This window comes from Dermatophagoides farinae, chromosome 8, assembly GCF_024713945.1.
Source record: "Dermatophagoides farinae isolate YC_2012a chromosome 8, ASM2471394v1, whole genome shotgun sequence".
NCBI lineage: Eukaryota > Metazoa > Arthropoda > Arachnida > Sarcoptiformes > Pyroglyphidae > Dermatophagoides > Dermatophagoides farinae.
The window spans coordinates 2,712,408-2,739,298 of record NC_134684.1 but is presented as its reverse complement, the minus strand read 5'-3'; the positions used below and the strand labels follow the sequence as shown (position 1 = coordinate 2,739,298).

The 26,891-nt window shown below is 29.5% G+C and overlaps 2 protein-coding genes across 3 annotated transcripts in view; both read right to left on the bottom strand.

The window, feature by feature from the left end:
• Positions 1-8,342, bottom strand: part of LOC124495391 (uncharacterized) — a 30,248-nt gene extending 21,906 nt beyond the window's left edge. The window contains exon 1 of the mRNA XM_075733312.1: positions 5,721-8,342. Coding sequence (XP_075589427.1) covers positions 5,721-6,579 — 859 coding nt within the window. The 5' untranslated portion in view covers positions 6,580-8,342. The remainder of the gene's footprint in view (positions 1-5,720) is intronic.
• Positions 8,343-11,057: 2,715 nt separating this feature from the next.
• Positions 11,058-26,068, bottom strand: LOC124495463 (sushi, von Willebrand factor type A, EGF and pentraxin domain-containing protein 1). Of its 2 annotated transcripts, none has more exons than XM_047058848.2 (17): positions 25,344-26,068; positions 18,238-18,405; positions 17,625-17,810; positions 17,150-17,335; positions 16,571-16,744; positions 16,108-16,281; positions 15,841-16,020; positions 15,207-15,386; positions 14,963-15,136; positions 14,438-14,818; positions 13,017-14,369; positions 12,768-12,941; positions 12,570-12,695; positions 12,194-12,493; positions 11,864-12,124; positions 11,605-11,793; positions 11,058-11,537 (listed from the first exon to the last, which is right to left on the bottom strand). In XM_047058848.2, exons 1-17 carry the CDS (start codon positions 25,885-25,887, stop codon positions 11,299-11,301), a joined length of 4,989 nt encoding a protein of 1,662 aa, XP_046914804.2. In that variant the 5' UTR covers positions 25,888-26,068; the 3' UTR covers positions 11,058-11,298. The 2 variants fall into 2 exon arrangements, with proteins under 2 accessions (XP_046914804.2, XP_075589425.1); XM_075733310.1 differs by having other exon boundaries at positions 16,114-16,281; positions 25,344-26,050.
• Between the last annotated feature and the right edge of the window lie 823 nt (positions 26,069-26,891).

Here is a 26,891-nt window from a genome sequence, read left to right as displayed (position 1 = left end):
ATTATCAACACCAGTGACATCTATCGTTCACAAGTGATACAATTGACATGAAAAAATGCTAGCTCACAGCAATAAAGATGAAGAAAAAATTGAAGCCACCAAAATAATTGATCAATAATCAACAAAATTCCCAAGAATAAATTCTTTAAAATTCAGTATATGTATTTTTTGTGCGTGTATTTGTGAGTAGATGTGTGAGAAACAAAGTGATCTAGTGAAATATTTTGACCCAAATTCTTTTCAACAACAACAACAACAACAACAGTGTATAAACAAACCAAATGAAATGAAATAGTTTGGGTGGTTATATATTCAATTTTAAGACAAATATATGTATTCGAAAAAACTATTCTATAGCTAGCCTATATATACAGAAATAATAACTAGGTCAGGTTATATATACGTAGTAGTCATCGTCATCATTTGCGAAACAAAACAAAACAAAACAAAAAAAAAGCAAAAATACAGAATTACGAAAAAAAATACAAAAAAAGATATTGAAGATTCGATTCTTTTTTTTTTCTTCACAATTCTATATTGGTTATGTGCGTGTGTGTCGTGTATGTGGAAAAATTATTTTTTCAATAATTAATTTGTTATTGTAATTGTATTTTTTTTTTGACATAGAAATAAATTCGACTGGGGGGTGGGTGGTGGTGGCAGTGGTGGTGATGGTGGTGATGGAATGAAACAAAAACAATTCAATTTCTAGGTCAATTTCAATATTCATTAGTATATAGGAAGAAAAGAAAAAAAAAACATTTTCCATATTAGAAAACGACGATCAGCCAACGTTCTAAACGAATCCGACAGATGTCGCTATGGTCATGGATATATCATATTTTCTATGTGTGTGTGTGTGTGTGAAATCAATATCTCTCTAAACATTATTTTTGGCGCGTATTTACCAGAAAATGAGCTTTATTTTTTTTTTATTCCAATCATCATCATCATAACAAACAAACAAACAACATTATTTCACGATTAATAAGCATAATTTCCTTGTTTGGAACCCAAAACACACACACACACGCAAACTGAAACAAAAAGTGGCCAAACTTGTTCGTTATATGAATGATGAATAGAAGAACCAGCACTTTTACTTGAATTTTTCTCTTTTATTTTCTCTTTTTCTCCCTCACACACACATACACACACAAAAAATTGATTCAATCCATCAAGTAACAATAGTATTAGATACGGCGCCCGTCAAAAAAAAAAATTTCAAGCCAAAAAAAGAGAAAGAGAGAGAAAAAAAAATCAAGAAAAAAAAGAAACCAAGTCATCTTGACCTTGGAAGCCATTGGCGTGTCTTTTCATCATCATCATCATATTTTATTATTATTATTATATTTCGCCAATCAACGAATCGATGAATGTTTGTGTGTATGTATAGATGAATTCAACATTCAGAAAATCAACCAACCAAGATGATTATGATGATGATGATGATGGTGCCGTTTTATGTCATCTCTCCAATCATCATCATATAATCATCATATATATATTCAAAATATCAACAATAATAATAACATCAACAACAACAGCAACAACAACAAAATGAGAATACAAAAATGAATTTGAAAGCAATAACAAAAACAACAACAACAACAAAAAACTGGACAAACAACTTTTTTTTTGTATGTCCAGAAGAAAAAAAAAAGATTAATTTTCTTCATGAATTTTCATTTTTATGTTTTGTATATAAATGTACATTTTTTTCCATGTGCACACACACACACACACACACAGCTATATATAAAAGCGAATGGCATCGTTCATCACTCATTTGATCGATTAAATTTTCAACAAAACAAAATAAAAAAAAAAATGAAAATTTTCTGGAAATGAAAGACAAAAAAAAACATATTTCTGCATTCATTTTCAACTATCAACCCATACATCGTATCCATATATTGGTAGTGTCCAAACAACTACCACACTACCAAACAAATCCAAATGAATGAATGAATGAAAAAAAAATTAATAATCTCATGACTTGTATATATCGCAAATCTTTAATCATACACATACATACATACATACATTACAACAAAAACGAAAACAAAAATTCCAAATATACATATAAAATTTAAACGAAAATTGATATTTTCCTTTTTTTTGGCATCTCTTCGTCATCATCATCTTGTGAAAAAAAACAACGTTTAAAGTTGAAACACGAATCAAGCATTTTTTTTATTAATTAATTAATTAATTAATAAATCATAGCAACAAACAAAAAAAAAATAAATGCCAAAAACAAGAAACATGTACATCTAATATTATAGAATCAATATAAACATTGAATATATATATATCAAAATGGATGATAATTCCATACAACTACATCATCATCATCATCATTATCGTTTAGGTCACTAGTATAAAGTTTTTATGTGATAAATATATGTAATAAATTACGATTCAAAACAAAACAAAATTCAAATCAAATCAAAAAAAAGAAGATATCGACCACCAATAACAATACAACCACCACTACCACCACCAACATCATCGTAATGTTTTGGTTTTTTTTTGTTTCTACTTATTCTAATGTTTTTATCACACACACACACACACACACACTAAATTCAATTCAATTCAATTTCGATATTTTTTTTTGTTGGGCATGATGATTATTAATCTAGGTCAAACTAAACGGATTAGTTGATCGTCAATTTATATTGAATCAAAATCCATTATTATTAATATCCAGTATCTAAAAATGTTAGCTAAAACTATACAAATGGCGCCCAATAATGTGTTACTACGGTTACAACGGTCTATATACTGTGGCGGCGGTGACGACGACAACAAGGAAAAAAATATGATCCGGTATATGACACATGACGGTGTTTTATTTTTTGTTGTTGTTGTTGTTGTTGTTAGTTTGAATAATATTTTGTGGTGTCGATGACAAAAACCAATCGAATCGAATCGAATCGACAAAAAAAGGGCAGGGATCAGTGATAAATGAAATGAAAGCAAAAAGAAAAAAAAACAGGATTCAAACAAAGTAATAGAAATCTTGACCTAATAGGTGTTATATTATTATCTGAAAAAAAACTGGTGATGCTACCAACAGAAAAAAAATCCATCAATCATAATCACAGGCTGGGCAACAGAAACCTGAAACGAATCCTAATAGTTTCTTTCTCAAGAAAAAACAAATGAAAACTCGAAAGAAAAAAGAAAATTTTCTCAATTCACGTGAAACTGAATTTGATGGATTTATATTCAAATTATACATATATATATTCGTTGGACAGGTGATCCACATTAACCAGTCTTGACAAACAAACAAAACAAAACAAAACAAAAAAGTGTCGATCCACAATGTATATATTTATTATATGGTTTTGTTGGTTTTTCATCCAGGAACACATATATCGATATGAAAACAGAAAACATAAAATTTTGACATCTGAACATTGATGTTGATGAATGGTATTGGCTGTATATACAAAGTGACGGACTTTGAGGAAAAAAAATGAAAAGTTTTTTTTTCCATTATTCAAGATCAATTGAGAGAAATGAGATCACAAGACACACACTGAACACACAGTGGTCTAATTATCAAAATGTTTGCAAGACCAATGCGCTATTGAATTGGATCAAACACACACACACACACACCTGTTGTTGGAACGATAATTTATTTTAATAGGAAAAATTTTGTGGATAATTTTATAAAAAAAAACATACAGAACAAATTTTCGTTTCTAGAAATTGATTTAAATATCATCATCATTGTCAATTATCAATATTCATTCATCCGGAATCGAAAAATTTCATATAAAAACCTTCAAAAAAATATTGGTCCTAGTGACACAGATTCAAAAAATCTGATACAATGAGGGTGTCTGGTTTTTTTCGTCTTTCATTCTTCTTTAGTATGTCATTTTTGGCTATTCGTGTGTATTGGAAAAAAAATGTAATACATGTGTGTGTGTGTATGTTCGATGACCTGTCAGGTCACACATTGTACACATTTTAAAAAGACATTTATCATTATTATATTACCGTCTTTTCTTGTTTTTTTTCATATATATACTTTTTTAAGATGTCAATATTAAATCGAGATCATAAGAAAAAAAAATCAGATCAAACTAAACTTTTTTATTATATAAGGGATCAATCGATCCATTCTAATGAAAGAAAGAAAGAAAGAGGAGGATTGTCTCTTTGTTACACACAGAAATGTTTTCTGGTCACCGGCTAGTTTTTTCTAAGACCCAGCCAGTGGTTCATATGTCATTCATCTTATTCAAATTCAAATTCAAAAAAAAAAAATTTCTTCCTTCTTCTTAGCGTTATATCATCATCATCATCACTGTTTGTCGTCGTTGTTGTATTTGATAACCAAAAATGAAATCAAAAGCTACCGTAATTCGTAAGACGAATTTCTTTCCATTCATTTATTCATTGATGTGCGTGTGTGTGTGGGAAACATTTACATTGTTATCAATGATTTTTTTTTCTGTTCCGCATTCACACACAACAAACACCATAGTGAGCTAGGTCCTTCAATTGAACCATCTGTCTGTTGTTTTATTTGGCTATTTTCTCACATGCTTCTTCATGTACACACATAGGTCTCTTTTTCAGGTTCACCTAAAATAATTAGAAAGAAAGAAAGAAAGAAAAAATTTTTTGCTTTCATTTTCATTTTCTAGTGAATTTCACATTCACATTCACATTCACATGCATAATATAAATCTTCTATATATCCTAATGCCAATATATGGAAGAAAGTGAAAACGACTAACAACCAGCTCTTTCTATTTACATATACACAACACACACATACACACACATCGAGAAAACGAGAACAAAAAAGAAAAAGAGACAGAGGCAACATAAAAAAAAAATATATACATGTCTTCAGTATGACCAAAAAAAAACTATGTCGAACTCTGACCTACATTCTATCCAAATGATTGTATGGTGTTCACTATGTTACAGAGAGAAAATTGCATATACACAGACTCGTGCTTGTCGTTTTCGTTTATTATTTTTCAATTTCCATATCCAAACACACACACACACACAAACATCAAACATTATTATCATTATCAAGTGGAACAAAACAACAACAACAAAAAAAATTGCAAAAGATTTAGTTCACATGGCCACTACACCAAATAACAGCAACAGTAACCATCATTTATTCCATAATAATATTTGCTCCAGAAAACGAAATTCACCAAAATCTCTCTATATATACACACACACACACACACACATATTGGGTTCATTCAATTTTCAATTCAATATCTACAATTAGACCAACAACAACAACAACAACCAGAAAAAAACGTGCGCGCACACGAGCTTTATTTATTTTCTCACTTTTTAGCTTCCTTTTTATGTTTTGATTTTCCAAGAAATAAAAAAAAAAAAAAAAAAATAGTATCAGGTGCATACACCTATAACATAAAAAAAGTGGTGGCGGTTCACCATCCACTATCAATCTGGTATATTTGACCGAAAGAATTGAGTAACCTAATTCTAGAGTTTATTCTATCATTGATCAATGATTGAAAAATTAATGAAATGTGGACAAAAACATCCACATAATATGACAAAGAAACAAAAAAAAAAAAATCTGGAACAAAAATGATGATACGCATGGGTATGACGGATTCAAACTACTGAAGAACAGGAAATAGTCAAAATTTCTTGGAAAAAAAAAAAAAATCAAAAATTACAATACTTACCAAATAACATTTCATCACTATTTTTATTATTATTGGTATTACTATGATTTTGATGATTATTTTCAATGGGATTATTATTATTATTATTATTATTATTATCATCATCATCATCATCGATATGTTGATGATGATTTTGATGAGTATCAATCATTGTGATGGATTTTCTTTTAGCATTATTATCTTGAATAGTAATTAACGATTGGTTATCATTATTATTATTAATCAAATGTGATTCATTTGATGATGAGGATGATGGTAATTTTTGATCAATATTTTCTTGTTCATTTTCATTATTGGTTTTATTATTTAATAATAATTGTTCATTAGTATCATTGATTCGAGATTGAATATTTAATCCACAGAATCGACACAATGATTGTGATTGTAAAGCTGTCTGATGATGATGATGACTATTCATATCATTTGATACATCATCATTATTATGATGATGATCATCATCATTCAAATTAAATGGACAAGAACAATAATGATCACCAACATTTGAGGTATTCTTGATTAGTGATTGTTGTTGATTCATAATAGAATTGTCTATACATTTCATTTCCCTTGATGTTATAATTGAAGTTGATGATTCATCCATCATTGTATCATCATCATCATCATCGATAGATTCTTTTCGTTGAACATTCGATGATTGTTGATCATGCTGTTGTTGTTGATGTTGTGGATTATTATTTGAATCCATCATCATCATTGTTGTTGTTGGTGAATTTTCTAAATTCATATGATCATTATCCTGTTGTTGTTGTTGTTGTTGATGATGATGATTTGATGAAACGGTTGCCACAACAACACCGCAATCATCAGCGGACATTGTTGTTGTGGTCATTGATGCCATTTTCTAATCACAATTTTATGAATATCGAAAGAAATAAAAATCTTTGATTGATTGAAAATAATTTTCCAAAAAAAAAATTCAATTCTTATTGGCCGGAAAGTGTAAAACTTATTCAATTGACGCGATGGAACTTTCACAAATAAACGGAAAAACATCGAAACGAAATCGAATTGAACGATGATAAATGTAACAAGAGATCATTCAATTGATCAATAAATCAATGTGGAAAAAAAATTATTATTTTTTTTTTGCTAACGGCCATGGCCATGATCATGACATGGCAAAAAAAAGCTTTTTTTTTACTTCGTTGCAATAGATGTTGCACAACACTTTTTTTTATAACATATAAATATAAACACGCATAATAGACACACACACACACTGGAAATACACGAGGACCGAAATCCCACACACACACACATACACAATTGATGAAATGGCAAAATTTCTACGGTTGTTGATGATAATGACGATGATGATGATGATGATGGCTGACCTGTTGTTCCAAAAAAAAAACGAATAAACGATGTTCAACCAATATATATCAGTCAATGTCGATTTGTCCTCGAATCAGTGAAAGTAGAAGAAGAAGAAGAAGAAAAGAAAAAATCCAAAAGTAAAATTGACATTCATGTTTTTTTTTTGTTTCAACAAAAAAAGAGACGAAAAAAAAATTATTTCAAGTTCAAGTGTAAACCGAGTACAATGTTGTGTGTAATAATTTTGGGAGGATTGTGTCACACAATAAAAGAGAAAAAGAGCAAAATTTGTTTGGGCCAAAAAGAGAAAAAAACGGGTGGATTCGTATATATATTTTATATTGATGTTATGTGTGTGTGTGTGTGTGCTAGTGTGTTTTTTGTGTCTCTTACGTGTGTAAATGAATTTTTATTTTTCGTTGTTTTCTGGATTATATCATTTTTCAATATATAATTCAATAAGTCGGTCGAATTTTGTCTATAATAATGATGATATGATATGATAATATGTATGTTTGTATTTCAAGGATATGATTTTCATTCAAAATTTTTAATAAATTGATCCAAAAATCCATTTACAGGTAAAATTTATAAAATTCATTCATTTATGAATTAACCACTAAAAATTGATGAAATTAAATTCAAACACATAAAACATTGACAAGCGGTTGTGATTTTGATTTTGAAAACAAAAGAAAAAATTTTTAATCACACTGATGATACATTGAATTGATGAAACAAAAAAAAACTAGAATAAAATTCTCAAATATTGATTGAATAATGATTTTCAACATTCAAACAAACACACACACACACACAAAGATTCAAGACATTCTTGAACACCAAAGATGATACACTTTGTGAACACACATGGACATGGACACAGGTTACGCGTACTGGATTCTAAAATTTTTCTAGATTTTTTTGTTGTTGTTGTTGTTGTCGACGACGTTGTTTACCACCAGCACTGTCACCAAAACACCATCAAAAAAAAAACATGCAAAACAAAACAGATAAAAATCATATATATGATCGATCGATGATGATTATCTAATGAAAATTTTTTCTGGTTTTTCATTATTTTATTACTGGATTTCATCAAATAATCTTGGTTGTTCGTTTGTTGATTTTTTGTTGTTGTTGTTGTTGTTATTATGATTTGATTTGTTTGTGTGATTATTATAATGTCCTTATGTCGGTCGAGGTCAATTCATATGGAAGAGAAGAAGAAAAAGAAGATGAAGACGGCGACGGCGAAAGCCAACAAAAAAAAAAAAAAAATCTTCATTCGTTTTGCTAAACATGCGTGTGAGAGAGAGAGAGTAAGAAAGTAATGGCAAAGAAAAAAGAGAGAGAGATACACACATACACACATTGGAAGTATTGTAATTTGAAAAGAGAAAGTTATATTTTTGAGGAGGGGCAGTTTCATCTCATTTCAATTTTTTTTTTTTTTGCTTGGAGTTTGGAGATATGTTGTTGCTGTGTATGATAGTGTGGTTGGTTTGTTATTATTGTGTGTGTTGTTGTACAAAAAAAACACACACACACACACGGATCGATTCACAACAATCAATAGATACACAACAACAACAACAACAACAACAAAAAAGAAGTGGTAAACGTTTTTGAATGATAAGAATTGTGATATCATTTTTTGAAAGTAGAGGTGCATTGTAATGTTGGTGATGAAGCAAATGGAAAATTTATTCGAGATAAAATTAAAAAAAAGATTGATTAATAATTTGCTGGATGAAATTTTACCAAAAAAAAAAAAAAAAAAAAAAAAAAACAACCAGGTTGATTTGGATGATGATGATGATGATGAATATTAATGATTATAATAACTCTTTGAATCCTAAACGGACCCAGATTTAGAACTTGGTCATGGAGAAAAAAAAAAAAAAAAAAAATACCGATACATTCAACAATGGTAGTGGTATCAGAAATTGTTTTTCACATTGCATTAAAGTTAAATTCCTCACCCTCATCATTTTTAAGGGTGAGGAATTCACAGTGAAAGTTGTTACAATGGGAGGTACTTGTATGTTTAAAACAATTGCATAAGAAATTGTGACCGATTTATACATTGAAAGTGAAAGCCAAATTCTTTGTAATGTGTAAACAATTTAACATGTGTTTGTGTTTGTGTGTTTATTCTGACCCAGAATAAAAAATCAAAACAAATCCGATTCCTACATCTAAATTACGCATGACGAATTTTTTTTTCGAATGTTTTGAATTCTTGATTCAAATTACAAAATGAACGCAAACTCGAAATTATGTAGCAAAATACTAGCATCCGATTGTCCTTGAAAGACAGATGTTTTTATTTTTTAATTTTATTGGAACCAAAGAGTCGTCATTTGACCTTGACGATGATGGTTGACACAACAACAACAACAGCATACACACACACCGATACACCCATGTGGTCTGTTAAGATTTGTTTATCTTATTGTCTGGATAATTCGTATTTTTTTTTATCTTCTTTGGTCATATCTAAAACATATTTATGTATGAATAAAATGAACAAGACCCCGAGAAAAAAAAATAAAAGGCTAAGGATTTTTATTTCAACAACAAACACAGAGACAGAGAGAAACATCCGACCCTAAATCAAAATAACTAGTTTATACCAGAATTTCTAACATAACCAACTACTACTTACCTTCATATCATCATCATCTTCGAAACGATGTATATAATAATAATTCGATATATGACGAAAGCAAAAAAAAAAAAAAAAATTTATGACCAAAAGAAAAAAAAACAAAGTGGAAAAAAAGTAAATGTCTTTGCAAACACACAAACACACGATGAACTGAAAAGGAAGGAAACCAAAAGACATTAAAAAGTAAAAAAAAAAATCGCCTTTTTCAACTGGAAATGGGTATTTTTTTTGTTTTGTTTTGTTTTGTTTGTTTGCCTCATAATTTTTCAATTTCATTATAGGTTGACATTTTTTTTTGTCCATTTTTTGATTTTTTTTGTTGTTGTTGTTAATAAAATAACACGTACATGATGAAAATGGAAATGAAATTGATGAAATGATTTTGACATTTCTGAATCTGAATTTTATATAATTGGTACTATTTTTATCAGCCAATTCATCATCATCATCATCATCATTCCATGTTAAGCAATGTAAATCCAATCAACATTTGAACAAAATTCCTAATAATAAATTCATCATAATTAATTATAATTCTGTACAAAAAAAAATTGATTGGTCAACCTTGAATTATTCTTTGTCAGGATTTTTTTTTTCTTTCTTCTATAGAAAATGGCATCGTTCCCGGAACAACATTGTATTTTCATTTTTTGTTGTTGTTGTTGTTGTTGTTCATAATTATTATCGTTGAAAAATCCTATTTTAAAAAAACAGAGATAACAATGATAGACGGATGAGTATAACGTCTAAATGAATATTAAAAGAAAAAAACGACAAACAATTAACGACCATATCAATTTTCTTAGAAAAAAAAATCCTCATCAACATTTAATTGGAGTGTATGATGGAGAATAGAAACCAAAAAAAAAAAATTTTTTTTTGTTTATTTCAATCCATCCTTATGGAATCATTCGATGATGATTTGATGATGATGATGATGATAATGATTTGATGGTCCAAACAACAACAACAACAACAACAACTTTTACTACTGCAAACAACAAATTGTGTTTTTTGGTTGTTGTTTTGTCATTGTTGTTGTTGTTGTTGTTGTAAATAAATAAAAATGATGATTAATGCACTTGAATAATGATGTTTGGGGTGAAAAAACTATTTTCTGAATACAATTTCTTCAAACTGGAATCTTCGAGAATTTTTCTTTTCTTATACCATAATCTATGATGACGCGAATGATTTTATTCGTCATCATTTTTGTTTTTCTCTTCAAGAATCCTTTGATGATGATTCTTGATTGATTTCAAGTGTTTCGGTTGTACTCAAACCAATCGATACAGACGCCATCTATTGGGTGAGATTTAAAAAACTTTGTGGTATAATTTTTTTTTTATTAAATCAAGAAAAATTTTTTTTTTGTTTGTTTGTTTGTACAAATTGATTTCCATATAAATGGTAATTGTATCTGAATCAATCATAATGATAATGATGATGATTATGATTATGATGTTGATGATAATTGATGGTGATTGGTGAAGGCACGACAAATCGATTCAAATGATTGCGTTATTTGCTGTTTTTTTTTTGTTTCTTCATCATCCATTTTTTTGATTAATGATAGATATCAATATTATCATCATTTTGATCTAAATTCATATTGATAGGAATACATTCCGGTATTGGACCACTCCAACGGCCACTAGATATACATTTAATGGAACGATTTCCTTTCACTCGTGTACCTTCATAGCATTCAAAATTTATAGTCTCATTGACTTCGTAGAAAAATTTTACTTCCGAAACTAATCTTGAACCATGCATTAGACCAGGATAATTACAGGAAGGTTTACCTTTTTTTGTGGACAATTGAAAATGAAATTAAATTTTCTTTTTTTTTTGATACAAATTATCACATACATTTTGTAATCGGCCCTGACCAACGTCCATTTTCTTGACAAATCGATATTGGATTCCCATCGATCATGTATCCATCATTACATGCATATTGGACAATATCACCAGCAAAATATACATTCATTTGTTGATCCATTGAAATGCCTTCAATGTAACCATTTTTTGGTATCATCGGATCACCACAACGAACTTCTATTTGAGATATAAAGATTGAAATTCAAAATTTCATCTATCAAAAAAAAAAAATTGATCAACAATATACCTTGACAATATGGAATCGATCCAGACCAATGACCAGATGGTAAACATTCTAATTCATGATTACTACCTTTTAGGCCATAACCACGTGGACATGTGAATATAACTTTTGATCCAATCGTACGATTTATTTCGACAATTTGTGCTGATTCAATTCTTGGTGAATTTCTTTGCAATGTTTGTGATTCTACATCATCATCAGATTGATTCCTTTGCCTCTGTACAATGGTTGTCAAATTCGATGTTAGATCATAACATTGTGTAACTTGTTTTAATTTAATGAAAAAGAAAGAATTTTTTAAAAAAAAAATTATGAACAACATTACCAACTAACCATTACAAGTGGGAATGGAATCTGACCATTGTCCATTTGGTAGACATTGTATTGAATGTTGGCCAACCAAAATCGTACCAAGTGTACATTCAAAATGGATGATTGTACCCATTTTATTATTATTCTCTCCATTAGTTATTGTTTCAGCTATACGTAATAACGATGTTGACATTGTCGGTATTGATGTTGTTGTTGGATTTGTTGAATTTGCATCATTACTATCATCCATATAATCAACATTATTGGCCATTGTTGTTGTTGTTGTTGTTGTTGTTAGATTTAAATTAGGACAATGGATCGCTATATATTTTTTACATGAAAAAATAAATGTAGATTTAAAGATTGATAATGATTGATCGATTTTTTTTGCACATACCTCGAACTTTAATCTCAACCGTATGTATATGTAGATTAGGAGTTTGACATGTATATAGGCCGGAATCACTTTCCTGTGCATGAAATATGGTCAACCGATATTCTAACGAAGAGTCCGTTGTCCAATCTTTATTTATTTGATTTTCAAAAAAAAAGAACAATCAACCATTGTAATACTGGACAAAGAAACAATTCTCACATTGAAGATATTGACGTTGTGCCAATTTCCATGACCATTGTGGTGTACCATATTTACGTTTCCATAAACAATCCAGATGTAAAATTGTTCCAGGATAAACAATCAATTTTCCTTGATATGATTGAGCTATTGGTCCAAGTTGATTACGAAATAATATTGTTGGTGATTTATCCACTGAAAATGAAGAGGAAAAAAATTTCAGATTTTTCTCATTCTTGAATCAATTTATTAATAAAGAAAAAAACTTACAAGAATAATCATATTCCTGTGAAAGGCCGGCACAATATGGATCACTACGTGACCAGATACCATTATGACAGATACGATCTTTTGATCCAATCAATTGATAACGGCCAATATCTGAACAACTTATTTTAATTGCCGTTCCATGTACGACGAATGTTCCATTCAAAATGATCTGTTCACCATTATACATTCGAATATTCGAATCATTTGTGTAAGCCATACATGAACCATTTCCACTGAATCCATGGAATAGATTCAAATCATTTGATTCTTTCAACATCATTAGTTCTTCTTTCTCTTCAGGTTCCATTTCTATGAAATCATTTTCACATTCAAATGATCGTCCAATCCAGTTACCGTTTTCACATCGAATAATCCATGTACTACGTGTCGATGTTGTTTGGTTAGCCGTAACCGATTCATCATCATTATTAATGGGTTTGGTGGCCATTTTAGAAGCATACGTTACACAACGGAATACAATTTCTGTTCCATGATCATATTCAAACGGTAATGGTGATTGTTGAACATAACGATAGTCCAAGTTCCGGCCATTTGTCAAATTAAAATCATCATATGTAGACATTAAATGATCTACTTGTGCAACACCAATCAATGTTAAACGTTGGCTAAGTAATTGATCAAAATAAATTAGTGCATTTTCAATCTTTTCCGGTGATCGACATCGATTCGATATGGAACCATCATTATAAAATTGTGGAGACGGTGTTGAATGATCAATATTATTGGAATTTTCTGGCACACATTGCGGTAATTCTGGATCAATTTTTCCAAATGAACATCGATATTCACCGGTTTTATTCGATTTAAAACCAGGTAAACATTCGAATAATACTGCACTATCATGGTCGATAAATGTTCCATCCGTATCGAATGTAAGATCAAGATAATAACCATTTGGTAGATGACGTCGTTGTAGCCGACATGGTTTTGGTACACAAATCTGACTGGATGAAAATGAATCCCATGAACCATATGAACAACGTAATGTTACATTAGTTAATGGTATTGGTTCATGATAGCCATCTTCACAAATAAATTCAATACGATTTTCATGTTTAACCAATTCACCTGGTTGTAAAAGCCGACGATGAAGATGAAAACGTGCATTTGGCACTGTCGGTGTTATACATGGAGCTGGAATACAATCCGGTAATTCTGGTTTCCATCGGCCTTTTGCACATTTTATCAAAGTACGATTTGGATTCGTCGTTACATAACCATCATCACAGGCTATACGTATACGTGTACCATGTGGATATGTATTATTACCATTTCCAAGGCGTACAATTGAAATTGTCATCCAATTTTTTTCCGGTAATCGTGCACAAGAAGCTATGAAATTAAAATAAAAATTCATCATTATGATTGCGTTTTAGCTGATTGAAATTACATATTCTTACGTTTAGAATGATGACGTTTTCGTCTCCGTTGTTGTTGTGATGATGTTGATTTGACAATCATTGATTCCTGTTGTTGTTCAAAACGTTCATTTGTATCCAATTCTTCATTATATCGCATCAATGTTTTCACTGAACGATTCCATCGTAATAATTTTGGATGTGAATAAATTTCACATCTTGGTAATTTAGATGGTGACCATTGGCCATCCACACAAGTGGCACCCGGTGGTCCATCAACAATATGATATCCACGATCACATTCAAATATTATTTGTTTATTATTGGTTACATGTTTAACATATGGTGGATAATCATACATTCCCATATGGCCAACAAGCATTACTTTTCCATTTTCAATATAGCCAGGAAATTGGCAATAAACTACACCATAAATAAACAAGGAAATATAATAAATTATTATTACAATCTGATATGATAGTCATCATTATCATAAATGATTTATGTTTGAATATTATATAGAAATTAACATCAATTTTTTTTATAAAAAATATTTTATTCGTTTACTTGGATTACAGGTTGGCGATGAAATATTCCAAACACCAAAATGGCAATATGTAATATTTGGTCCTTCCAATATATAGCCATCATTGCATATGAAAAGGGCACGCATACCATGTTCAGTTTTTGGTGCAACAACAAAACCATTGTTTGGTCGTGTTGGCAATTTTTTACATCGTGCTAGAAAAAATTATTATTTCAATTTTAACACAATGAAGTTGAATAAAAAAAAATAAAATACTAAACAAACCTGGCACACAGGTCGGTGATTGTGACCAGCTACCATTATAGCAAACAATTGGATTAGATTGATATGCTAGATCATAATTTGTTATGCATGTCACGTTTATTGGTTGGCCATGTTGAATCTTTGTACGTGGTGGTAGATTTTCAACCATACCATTGATAATTTGCGGTATCGAACATGGTGCTATATTGTTATGGAATATGAAGTATTCCAAAGAAATTATCCAAAATGACCAATATGGTATGTGTATTTTGGAAATGTACCAAACAATGAAAACAAATACAAAAGAGAAAAAAAAGAAAAAGAATGGAAAAAAACGATATTAATGATCATCGGTGATGGTGATGGTAATTGAAACATCATTATTTTATAAACCGCAAATGGGAAAAAAATCCAATTTGTTTTTTTTGTTTGCGCCAAGCTTGCGTTTTTCTTTTTCTATTTTTTATTTCTTGTGTTCCGTCATACAAATAATGATTTGCAATTCTATATTCCCGGAACCAACAACAACAACAGCAACAATAAAGCCAATGACGACAAGAATAATAATCCGAAAAAACAACAACAACAACAACGGATAAAAAAGGGGTAACAGAAAACAATTGAAAATGGATAGGAAAAAAAAGGAACTACTTACCCAAACATTTGGGAAATGGATATGGATTCCATGTACCGTTTATTGTACAAGTACTATTTGTATATTGACCATCGAAAATCATGCCATCAAAACAATAGAAATAAATTGTCGAACCAATTGTTGTTGATTGTATTTCAATGTAACCATTTGGAAATGGATCCGGTTGGCCACAATCAATTACTATATATATTGAAAGAAAGAGCCAAATCAAATAAATCAATCGTTTTTGGTTTTTAAAAATTGTTGTATTTTCAATTTTTCACAAACTTTTACATTCAGGTTCATCACCCGACCATTCACGATTCGATTGACAAGTACGATTCTGTGGTCCATGTAGTTTAAAATTACTTTTACATTGATATTTAACTATTGAACCATAAGTATAATTGTCATAGAAAGCTCGACCATTTTGTGGATCTTTTGGTTGGCTACATTTAACAGCTGTTGTTGTTGTTGTTGTTGTTGTTTTTGAAAGAAAAAGTTAAACCACAGCACATGATTTGTACGACAACAACAACACCAAAAAAAAAAAGAAAAAAAATACAAAAAGTTTTTATTAGTAAACTATCTTGTTATAAATCAAAACTAATCACAAGTAATTTCCAAGAATTTGTGGGCAGAAAATGAAATTTCTTTTTGAATTTTGTATTCAACTAATTTCTAACGAATTTGATTTTCCTGAATCACTATCAATAAAAAAAAATTGTTATGATCATTGACTGAAACTTACGTTTACATACAGGTAATTCTCCGCCCCAATGTCCATCGGATTGGCAATAATGTAATGCACGTCCAGCCAATATGTAGCCATCATTGCAAAAATAATTAACACTCGATGTGAATACATAGCCAGATATTTTTCTATAACCATTTTCAATATTACCTGGATCACCACAATTTTTACCTGACAAAAATAGTAGTAGAAAAAAAATAATACAGAATAATGGTGAAAAAGCCAAATAAAGAAGAAGAAAAGGCAATTTTACATTGTATAATGAACAAATGAACATTATCATTGGCAAAAAGAAAAAAAAATTAAATTTTCAATTGTATTCTACAGTCGAGTTCATTTTCAAAAAAAAAAAATTCAATTTCAATTCTCGAATTGCATTGTAATTCAATTTTATGATCATAATAAAAAAAAATTGAATAAAATGAGTAGAAAATGAAAATTTTTTTTCTTTTTTTTTGATAATAATGTGCATCAGAATAGGAATAGACAAAATTTCATGCAGAATTTATAATAATCATGATCATGATGATAATAATAATGAAATGATGATGATGATGATGATGAATAAATACATACGAACACAAATTAAATCGATCGACCAAAATACTGTATCATTACGATGGACACATAATGCTTCAGTTGAACCATTTGGTTCATAACCATTGAAACATTCATATATAACGGTTTTATTTAGCTCAAATTCGGTGCCAACTAAATCTGAATGTTTTGAATGTGGTATGAATGGTGGTGTTCCACAAACAGCTGTCGAGAGAAGAGAAGAGAAGAGAAAATTATTGTTTGTTGTCGAAAGTAAATGAATTGAATAGGCCAGTAAAGACAAATTTATCAATGATGATGATGATGATAATGGCAACGGCGGTGGATGGAATCAAAAAAAAGAATCGAAAAAAAAATGATTAATTCATGAGAGAATCAATTTGAATGTAGAAGCAAATGGCAAGAAAATTTTGTTATCATCATTATTGGAAAAAAATGAAAAATTCCTTAGTATAGGAAAGAAAATTCCACAGGAAAAAAAATGAATACATACGTCTAGTTTTACATTGTGGTGGCCAACCACTCCAGGAACCATCACCTTGACAAATACGTTCACGTCCAGTGCCGGACATAATAAAACCGGGGTCACATTCGTAAATCAATTTTGAATGGAAAAAATTTTCATTCGTTAATGTGTAACGGCTGTTAGCGACGCCTGGTAATTCTTCACAATTTAAATCTGAATTGAATTACATCATCAGTTGAAGGAATTTTGTTGTTGTTGTTGTTGTTGCGATCCAAATATAATTCAGCAGTGGCAAAGAGGAAAAAAAATGGGCACCGTATCCAAACCCGATGGCGTGAAATAGGAAAATGAAAAAAAAATAAGCATAAAATTGAATTGAATTGAATTTCAAATTGAATTTAATTCAGACTCAGATGTTCAGACAGGAACAAATGCGCAAAAGGTATAGGGGAAAAAAAACTGAATTGATTCAGGAGTACAAAACAATCTGGAAAAAAACCTTTCGTTTCGAACAACGAAAAAAAAATGGATTCAAGAAAGAAAGAAAAAAAATGACATCATGCAAAAAAATTTGGGAATTGTGAAAATATTCTGGAACAAAACAACAACAAAAACAACATAGAATTGGCCAATTACATACCGGGTCGTATACAGCTCCAACCACAAAGACCATCACAAAGGCAACGACGTTTTGATGATATACAATCTTTATGTGAATTACATTTACGTAAACATGATTGGCCACGTGCTTTAGCTTCTTCACGATCTCTTGGACATAGACGATCATCATATGTTATCGATGTATCATCTATGAATAATGAAAAAAAAATAGTGAAAACAAAATCCAGAATAGAAAAAAACCAGCAGAAGAAATGGAAAAGAAGATCCAGATACATTAATATTGAATATACACTTCTCTTCCGTAATGTTGATCGTAATATTCATCTTAAATTTTTTGCCTAGTCAACCAGCAATCATGTAATTGGAGAGAAACTAAATTTCACAGGAATTAACTTATTTTTCATGATTAAAGCTATGTAATCACTTTGAATCCACACACACACACACGCACACACACACAAAGTGACACGAACAATTCTGATCGATGTTTAGATCAACGTGAACGATCAATCAATTCATGCAAAACCAACGGACCGAACAAAAAAAAAAAAAAAAAAAAATAGAGCCCATCGCGGAACTGAAGAAAAAAAAATTTGGCAAAGCTTTACCTATTGCCAACGTGAATTTATATTTTGTACGTCAAATAGAGAGAAAAAAAAAGAAAAAAATTCAATATGAAAATCTGCGGAAACAGAGAATCGATATATTCATATGATAGAATCGATTTTATCCAAAGCTTTATCGACTCTATAAATAATGAAAAAAAAATCCATCAAAAATAACTAATTTCAATGGGAACGAATTTTTTTCCATCATCATATGCATGTGTCCAATCCAATCACCAAAAAAAAAAACAAGTTTGTCAGATATATTGTCTTCGGTTTAGTTGTGGACCGATTTGATTTTCACTTTTTTTTTGGCCATCATTCTAGACAGAAAAAAAAATAATTCTGTATTGTAACATTCAATGTTTATGTCATCATAAATCAATGACAAACGCGATGACAACCACGAAGTTGTTATAAGAAACGAAGAAAAAAAAAATTCTGAAACATATCTAAATCAATGTTTGTGTGTGTGACAAAACATTTTTTTTTCTCGTAATAGAAGTGAGAAAAAAAAATGATTTGACATGTCTGAATAAAAAGGTCAGAATGTAGTATGATGATGATTTTTTTTCTGGTAACAAGTTTATGAAATTTGTTGAAATGATTATCGATCAAAAATACGTTAATATTATGGTATGACAAAATGACAAGAATTTTTCATGGTACAAATTTTGTCATTGAATATTTTCGTTTGATGATGGTAGAGGAAAAAAATTTTGTATGAACAACGATTCAATGTAATGATACTTGAATTGAAAACTTTTTTTTTTTTTTGACAAAAATATCATCATCAGTAGTGAAACTATTCAAAGAAATAATCGAAGCAAATAATATTTTTGTGGTTTTCCTGAGAAAAAATTCTTGAGAATTATCTAGAAAATCAAGGGAAAAAAAATTATGAAAAGCAAAAAAAAAAAATGTACCCGATGGCAGAAAAAGTATTTTTATTTTTTTTTTCGTTGGTTAAAACGGAAATCCGGTCACTGGACATACAAACAAAATGTTTTTGTGTGAGGCATGAATGAAAATGAATTAATGAATAAATGCAGATAAAAACCGGACAACCATAGTGAAATTTTTTTTCTCGCTCATTACAAAATGAGAACAAACAAAAACGCACACACACACACACACATTCATTTATGAACCCAGAGGCTATACATACGATATGTACACTGTACAACAACCAGAATCCAAAATTCCAGAGTTTTTTCTCTTACTCATAGCCCCTTTTTTTCATGCAACTATGTATTTTTGTAAAAAAAAAAATTGCTATGACAAAAATTTTTGTCATCATCGTTCATCATCAACAAACAAACAAACGAAATGCGTCCATTACAACCAAAAAAAAAAAAATGAAAAAATGAAAAAGATTGAAATTCTATAGTTACCAACAACAATTTATCTTCATCAACACCATCATCATCATCATCATTTGGATATAATTTTGTTTTGTTTGAGAAGAAAAAAACTTTGTATATGAAATTCTCTAAAAATCATCTGATCAACCAGGCTGAAAAAAAACTTCAATAAGCCACTTGATTCTATTTTTGTTGTTCAACAACAACAACAACAAAAAAATTCCACTATTCATTTTTTCCCTTTCACTATCATCTTCAACACACACACACAAGCGCAAAAGTAGAATATTCTGTCCATTAATAATATTATTATGGCCAGGTATTCTTATTTTCAATACAAATGTCTCGATTTTTTTTTGTTGTCATCGATGTTATTATATATGATGTATGGTTCGTTTCATCATTGTCGACTGATTCAAGTTGGAATAAATGATCTATTGCCTCTCATATATATATATGTGAGTCATTTGTTGTCCATATTTTTCATAATAAACGACATGAATTTTGTGAAAAAAAAAATAAAAAATGGAACAAATTCCACAGAATTCGGAATGAAGAAACATGATGAGAGCAATGGATTCTGGTGAAAATTATTCTAGCCTCACATATCATAGAAAAAAAACATCATCAACAAGCATTGAGAATGTGACAGAAAAAAAAATTTTTTATAGGTAAAAAAGAAGCTAATAGTTGCCCACGGGAACAAGGCCATGAATTATTATATTGGCCATGAACAAAAACAAGAGGATTCAATAATAATCGAGTTGAATCTAGAGAGTGAAACTACTGACCGGCTACGTATCATAGTATGATTGTCATAGTTAGTGACAATTTTTTTTCCCTGGTTAAATGACCATTTAACTCAATGAACATTTTTCCGGTATTTGTGGTATATGATTGCAAAGAAAAAAAAGAATTGAAAGAAGAAAAAAAAACATTACCACAAATAATGGTCCACATGATGATGTGGAATGATGAAAATGAAGCAGAAAAAAAATAACTATTAGTAACAAATGTTTCGTGTTCATTGTAATCAAAGTCAATTCTAGTGAGAATGATTTTCTTCGAAAGAATAACTCGCACACACACACCATTCTTGTTGTTTGTTATACAATAAAAAAAAACAAATGCAAATACAAATCGACCATGTGTAAATGATAAACGACCATTCAAATACACATTGTATTTTTTTTTATTTTTTTTTCACCACTCAATACATGTTTCTATGTTATTCTCTATCAATGTTGATATAGATGGATTCGATAAGCGGAATTTAATCTTTTGAGAAATTTTGACCATCAAAAATCTTAAATCCAATGTGATGTACATTTTTTTCAGAGAAAAAAGGTGCATTCCACGTGAAACAGCTAGTGGAAAAAAAGGCCAAAAAACAAACCAATCAAAATGTTCTCAAGAGAGTAGAAATCTTTTTTTTTTTTTTTTGCTTTTTCCTATTTTTAGAACATTAATGATTCAATTGAATTTTTCATTCACCTTTGGATTGGGATTTTTTTTTTTGCTTGTTCAGAAAAAAAAGATGAGCAATTTTTTTTTTTTGGTATTGAAAAAATGAAAATTCGAATCCGGACAATATATATACGTAGTCGATAGTCAATCAATGTGGATATCAGAAAAAAAACATCGGAAAAAAATAACGGACAACAATACCTAGTCATTTGAGAGTAAAGAAACATTTCCCAAGAGGCAATTTTTTTTGCATTCGAAACGAATCCCGATTATGATGATGATGGTAAGATGAAAAACGAATGGAACAAAAAAAACAAAATCAAAAATCTTAGCAGCAAGGAATGAATAAAAAAATGAAATTGAATTTGAAATTTTTTGTGTTAAAAATTCATTTTTTTTATGATATTCTCAAATTCAAAACTACTGTGGCCATTGTTAAATTCTTCTTGGCCATCATCATCATCATTGTGCAATGAAAATTTCTTTCTTTTTTCTTCTATTCCAATATTTAGACTGGAATGATGATGATGGGCAATAAAAAAATTGATAAAAACTAAGTTAAGAATGGCAAACGAACCATTATATATCAAAATGCAATAAAATTCTACTATGATTCATGAATCAGGTTCCATCATCATAACAACAACAATAACAACAATAATATCTATACAAGGCGTATGATGATGAGATGGTAATGGCAATAAAAATCAAATTATTTTCAATCATCAAACCAAGAAAAAAAAACAAACGTTATTTGACTAAGAGATTTGAAATACTTTCATCGATTCTTGTTGTTGTTGTTTTTTTTGTTTAGCTTCATTTTTCGATTCGTAGATTGTTTCAATTGTATACGAAAAAAAATTCTATTTTTTTATGGGCGTAAGTGAATAAATAAGTCTAAATATATTGCCTATAAATTGATGATAAAGTGAATGAAGTGTGAAACTTGAATCATCAATAAATGGAACGGTATTATTATGTCGATTCTTGAATCAAAAAAAAAAAAAATGATTTCAAAACGGTATTTTAACAATTGTGGCGAACAAAAAAAAAATTCAATTCAATAATGATCATGATGATGATGATGATGATGACTATGAAAATTGATGATGAGGAAAAATTAATGATGGTTTTTTTTCCAAACGCCATAACAAGTTCCATTGAATGGAAAATAAAAACTGTGATTTTAACATTGAAAAGAATTTTTTCATTAAACAATAGATGTGAAGAAAAAAAATGGATAAAATCTTGTCATCAGTGTAATATAAATATAAATATATAAAATGACATTTAACAAGTAAAATAAAACCACTGGATAGTGATAAACAAAAACACATTAAACAACACACACACACACACACATTACCATTGTCGAAACAATGTCACAATGTCAACAACTAATTGGTTCCATCATGGATTCTGCTTTTGTTCATTTTCTCTCTCTCTCACTCTCTCACTCTCTCTCATAAATGGATTTATTTTTGGATACATTTATCGTCTACCTTTCACATTTTCATATTCATTTTGTAGATGAAGCGTTGAGTGAGAGAAAAAAAAATGGTTTTTTTTCCTGTCCATATCAATGTCACCATTGTTGTATATTATTTCATTAATGACTTTCAAAATGGACTTTTTTGTTTCATGGATGCAAACAACATTTCTTGTTCAAGCTGCTAGTGTAGCTTTTTCACCAAAATCATCACCATCACCATCAAAAGGCAAATGCCGATGAATAAATGTGAATACCAATGAAAGTGGTAAAGAGAATAAAACAAATTAGCGAATACCATTTGAAATTCTGTGTGTGTGTGTGTGTGATAATGATGGTGTATAACCAATGTTAGTAATATCATTATTGAAGAGAAAAAAAAACCGTTTATATATGTCACCATCATCAGAAAGCTAGATTTGACTGAAAGATTTTGTACAAACTTTAAAGTATCAAAAAAAAAAAAAAAAACGAAAAACAAAAATCGACGACAAACAACAGCAGCACAATGTTGCAACGGTGATGGTGATGATGATGACAAAAATCCATTTTCATAAAATAAATCGTTCACTGTTAACAAAACGTAAAATGGAAAAAAAAATTGAAAATTAAATGAAAAATATATCTGAAAAAGTATGTTTGCCAATTCTGGTTATTTTGTTTGATTCGAGCAAAAAAAAAATAACTTTAAATTTTGAATTATGATTTTGTTTTTCCTGAAAAATTCAATACATTTTTCAATCAATCCTGTTGTTGAGTTTTTCTGTTTTTTTTGTTTTGTTTTACCGTTAATATTGCAGAAATCAATTTTATAATGATTATTGGAAAAAAGACGGTTATTCCTTTTTCTGGGCATCAAATAATGCATTACGAAAACTTTTTCTTCGGTATTTTTTTCTATGATTTCTGATCTTTTTTTCGCAGTAAAAAAAAGAGGCGAGAACCAAAAGAATTCATGCAAATATTCGTTTGTTTGTAGAAACAAAAAGAAGTGAATGATTTTGTTTGTTTTAGGGATTTGAATAGACTTTTTTCACAACCCTCCCCCCATTGCCGAATGATAAGAATTCTGACGACAATGAAAAATTTGTTCAACAAATGATCGAAAACTATCGGGCACCAACATCATCATCATCATTGTCACTTGTTCAAATGACAACAAAGTTTTTTTCCGCTGCTTTGATACTTTATGTTTTGAAAGAAGAAAAAAAAATCGTGCGGGGGGGAAGAAACCATATTCAAATCATCATCATCATCATCATCATTATTTTAATATTGTATATATCAAACAAGCATGATATTCTACAAAGAAAAAATAATACCACTGTAGTTTTTTTTTCTTTAGAATTTCAAGATTCATTCAACTTTAGTAGAATTTTTTTTTTTCATTTCTCCATTTTTGGTTTTCACCCGTGATTATTTATACGAAAAACAAAAAAAAAGTACTGTGTTTGGCATTTTTTTTTATTCTGTTTTGTTACGGATTTGAATTGCAAATTTTTTATTTTATTTCTAGTTTTAACTTTTTTTTTGCACTTATTGAAAAAAATCTTATTGAATTTTTTTTTCTCTCTCTCTCTCTCTCTGTACATCGTAATTGATACATTCACTGTTTTGGAAACATTGAAATTTTGTATCCAAATAAAAAAAGAGACGACCATAAAGAATCAATGGTTGTTGATGGTTGAAGGAAAAAAAACAAGTGTTAATATTTGGAAAAAAAGGCAGAATAATTGGTCACATAACTGATGAATGAATGAATGAATGAATGATATGTATATCAACAGACAGAATAAATTATGAAATAATGGCAAGCGAAGAAAAAAAATCGCCCAAAGGAAAACATGATCATGAACACATGAATTTAATTTTCATTCAATTTCAATCATGGAAAAATGATCGAGTTATATTGAGAAAACAAAAGACAGATGCTCGAAGCGAAGAAAAAAAATCTGAAAAGAATTCCAGTGATTATTTCACGGAATTCTATTGCGATTCTCATTTTTTTCTGTTGTTGCCTCAATCCATTCAACATATTTGCAAAGACAATAAAAATTCCATAAATAAAATGATAAATATGTTCACCTGGCATTTTTGTTTGTTCTGTATGATGTTTAAAATTAATTTAATAATATTAATATATCCACATTGTTTGTCGTACTATAACTAAAAAAAAAACAAGAAAAAATTCATCACATACCTTCACCATCGATTGTTGACAAATGATCGGTAATATTATTATTTTCACCATTAGTTATATAATTGAAATCGATTATCGATGATGATAATTCTGGCTGCACACTAATATCCGAAACTGGTATGTTTGATTCATGATCATCACCACTTATTGGTAATGATGTTGAATCATCGTCAATCAACGATGAACGTGAATGTTTACGTATTCGTTTATAGATTTTATTATTATTATTATCATCATCTTCATCATCATAATATCGAATTGAATGACCATGGCTAACGATATTTGTCGAATAATCATCAGTTTGTCGATGATGATGCAGTTTGTGTTCATTAATGTGATGATGATTATTGTGATAATGTTTTTGTGAATGATCTAATGTTGATAATGATGATGATGATGATGATGAAATTAATGGAATGATACAACAAATGATTAGAATTAATTGAAACGTTCTAAACATTTGTAATGATGATGATGATGATGATGATATGGATACAGATGATGGAATTATATATTTCAACATCATTATTATGTGAATGATCATTCAGAATTTTTTTTTTGTTATTTTAATTATTAATTTTGCCGCCAATTCTAAAAAAATTGCCAAGACAAACACACGAATAAACACACAAACGCGCACATACGCATTAGAATTTTGTACAAAAAAAAAAACATTCAATTTTTTCGATCTGAATCTAGTGGCTGACTTTTTTCAACTGACAACCAGTTCAAACGATCCAAAGTGTTTACATTACTTTCAATAGGTCTGCAGTTGAGTTTGCCGGGTAAATGTTTCATATACCAACAATAAACATGCCTACTACATGATGAACGCATGATATACACAATTTAAATGCTTTATTCGAATGAACGCACGCATACAAAAAAAAAAATTTTTTTTGGCTTTACCAACCCTATAGCCGCCAGTTTTGCTGATCCATTTCCTATTTTTTTCATTATATTGAATATATTGTACAATTTGTCAATAATACATGTGCACTGTCAACATGTTCTGTATTCGTTCTAATTTTAGTAGAATTCGTTTCGTTATTTTCATCATTGATAATTTGCAATGAAAAATATATTTTCGAATCGTTATTACCGTTTTATGTATCGAGTAGTTTGAGACAATTATTTTAATTGAAATATTTCCAACGGTTTTTTTTCTGCCTTATTTGCCATTCCATCTAATCATTATTCAGTTTCAAACACTATATGCCATCGATGTCAAGCTACATTGAACACAGTGAGAGTGAGAGAGAAAGGAAAAAAATGATCTGAAACGATCGAATATCAAGCGAACAAAAAAAATGAATGAATGAAAAAACAATCCGTTTGAATAACCGTCCTCATCATCATTGATTCTATCCATCAAAAAAAGCACGAGAAATGATGAAATAATTTTGGCATGAAAACAACAAAACATTACAAATTACAATAATTGAAATAATGACACACACACACACACACACACGAATAATAATTCAAACGTTGTATGCAAAACATATATGAAAACCAAAGAAAAACAAAAAAAAAACAAATATTTAT

Excerpts from the sequence above, each read along its gene's own strand:
- LOC124495463 (XM_047058848.2), bottom strand. The coding sequence starts at position 25,887 with ATGATCATTCACATAATAATGATGTTGAAATATATAATTCCATCATCT. Across the intron at positions 18,406-25,343 it reads GTCAACAATCGATGGTGAAG|ATGATACATCGATAACATAT; the intron begins GTATGTGATGAA and ends CATTATTCATAG. Across the intron at positions 12,125-12,193 it reads TTCCATTCCCACTTGTAATG|TTACACAATGTTATGATCTA; the intron begins GTTAGTTGGTAA and ends AATTAAAACAAG.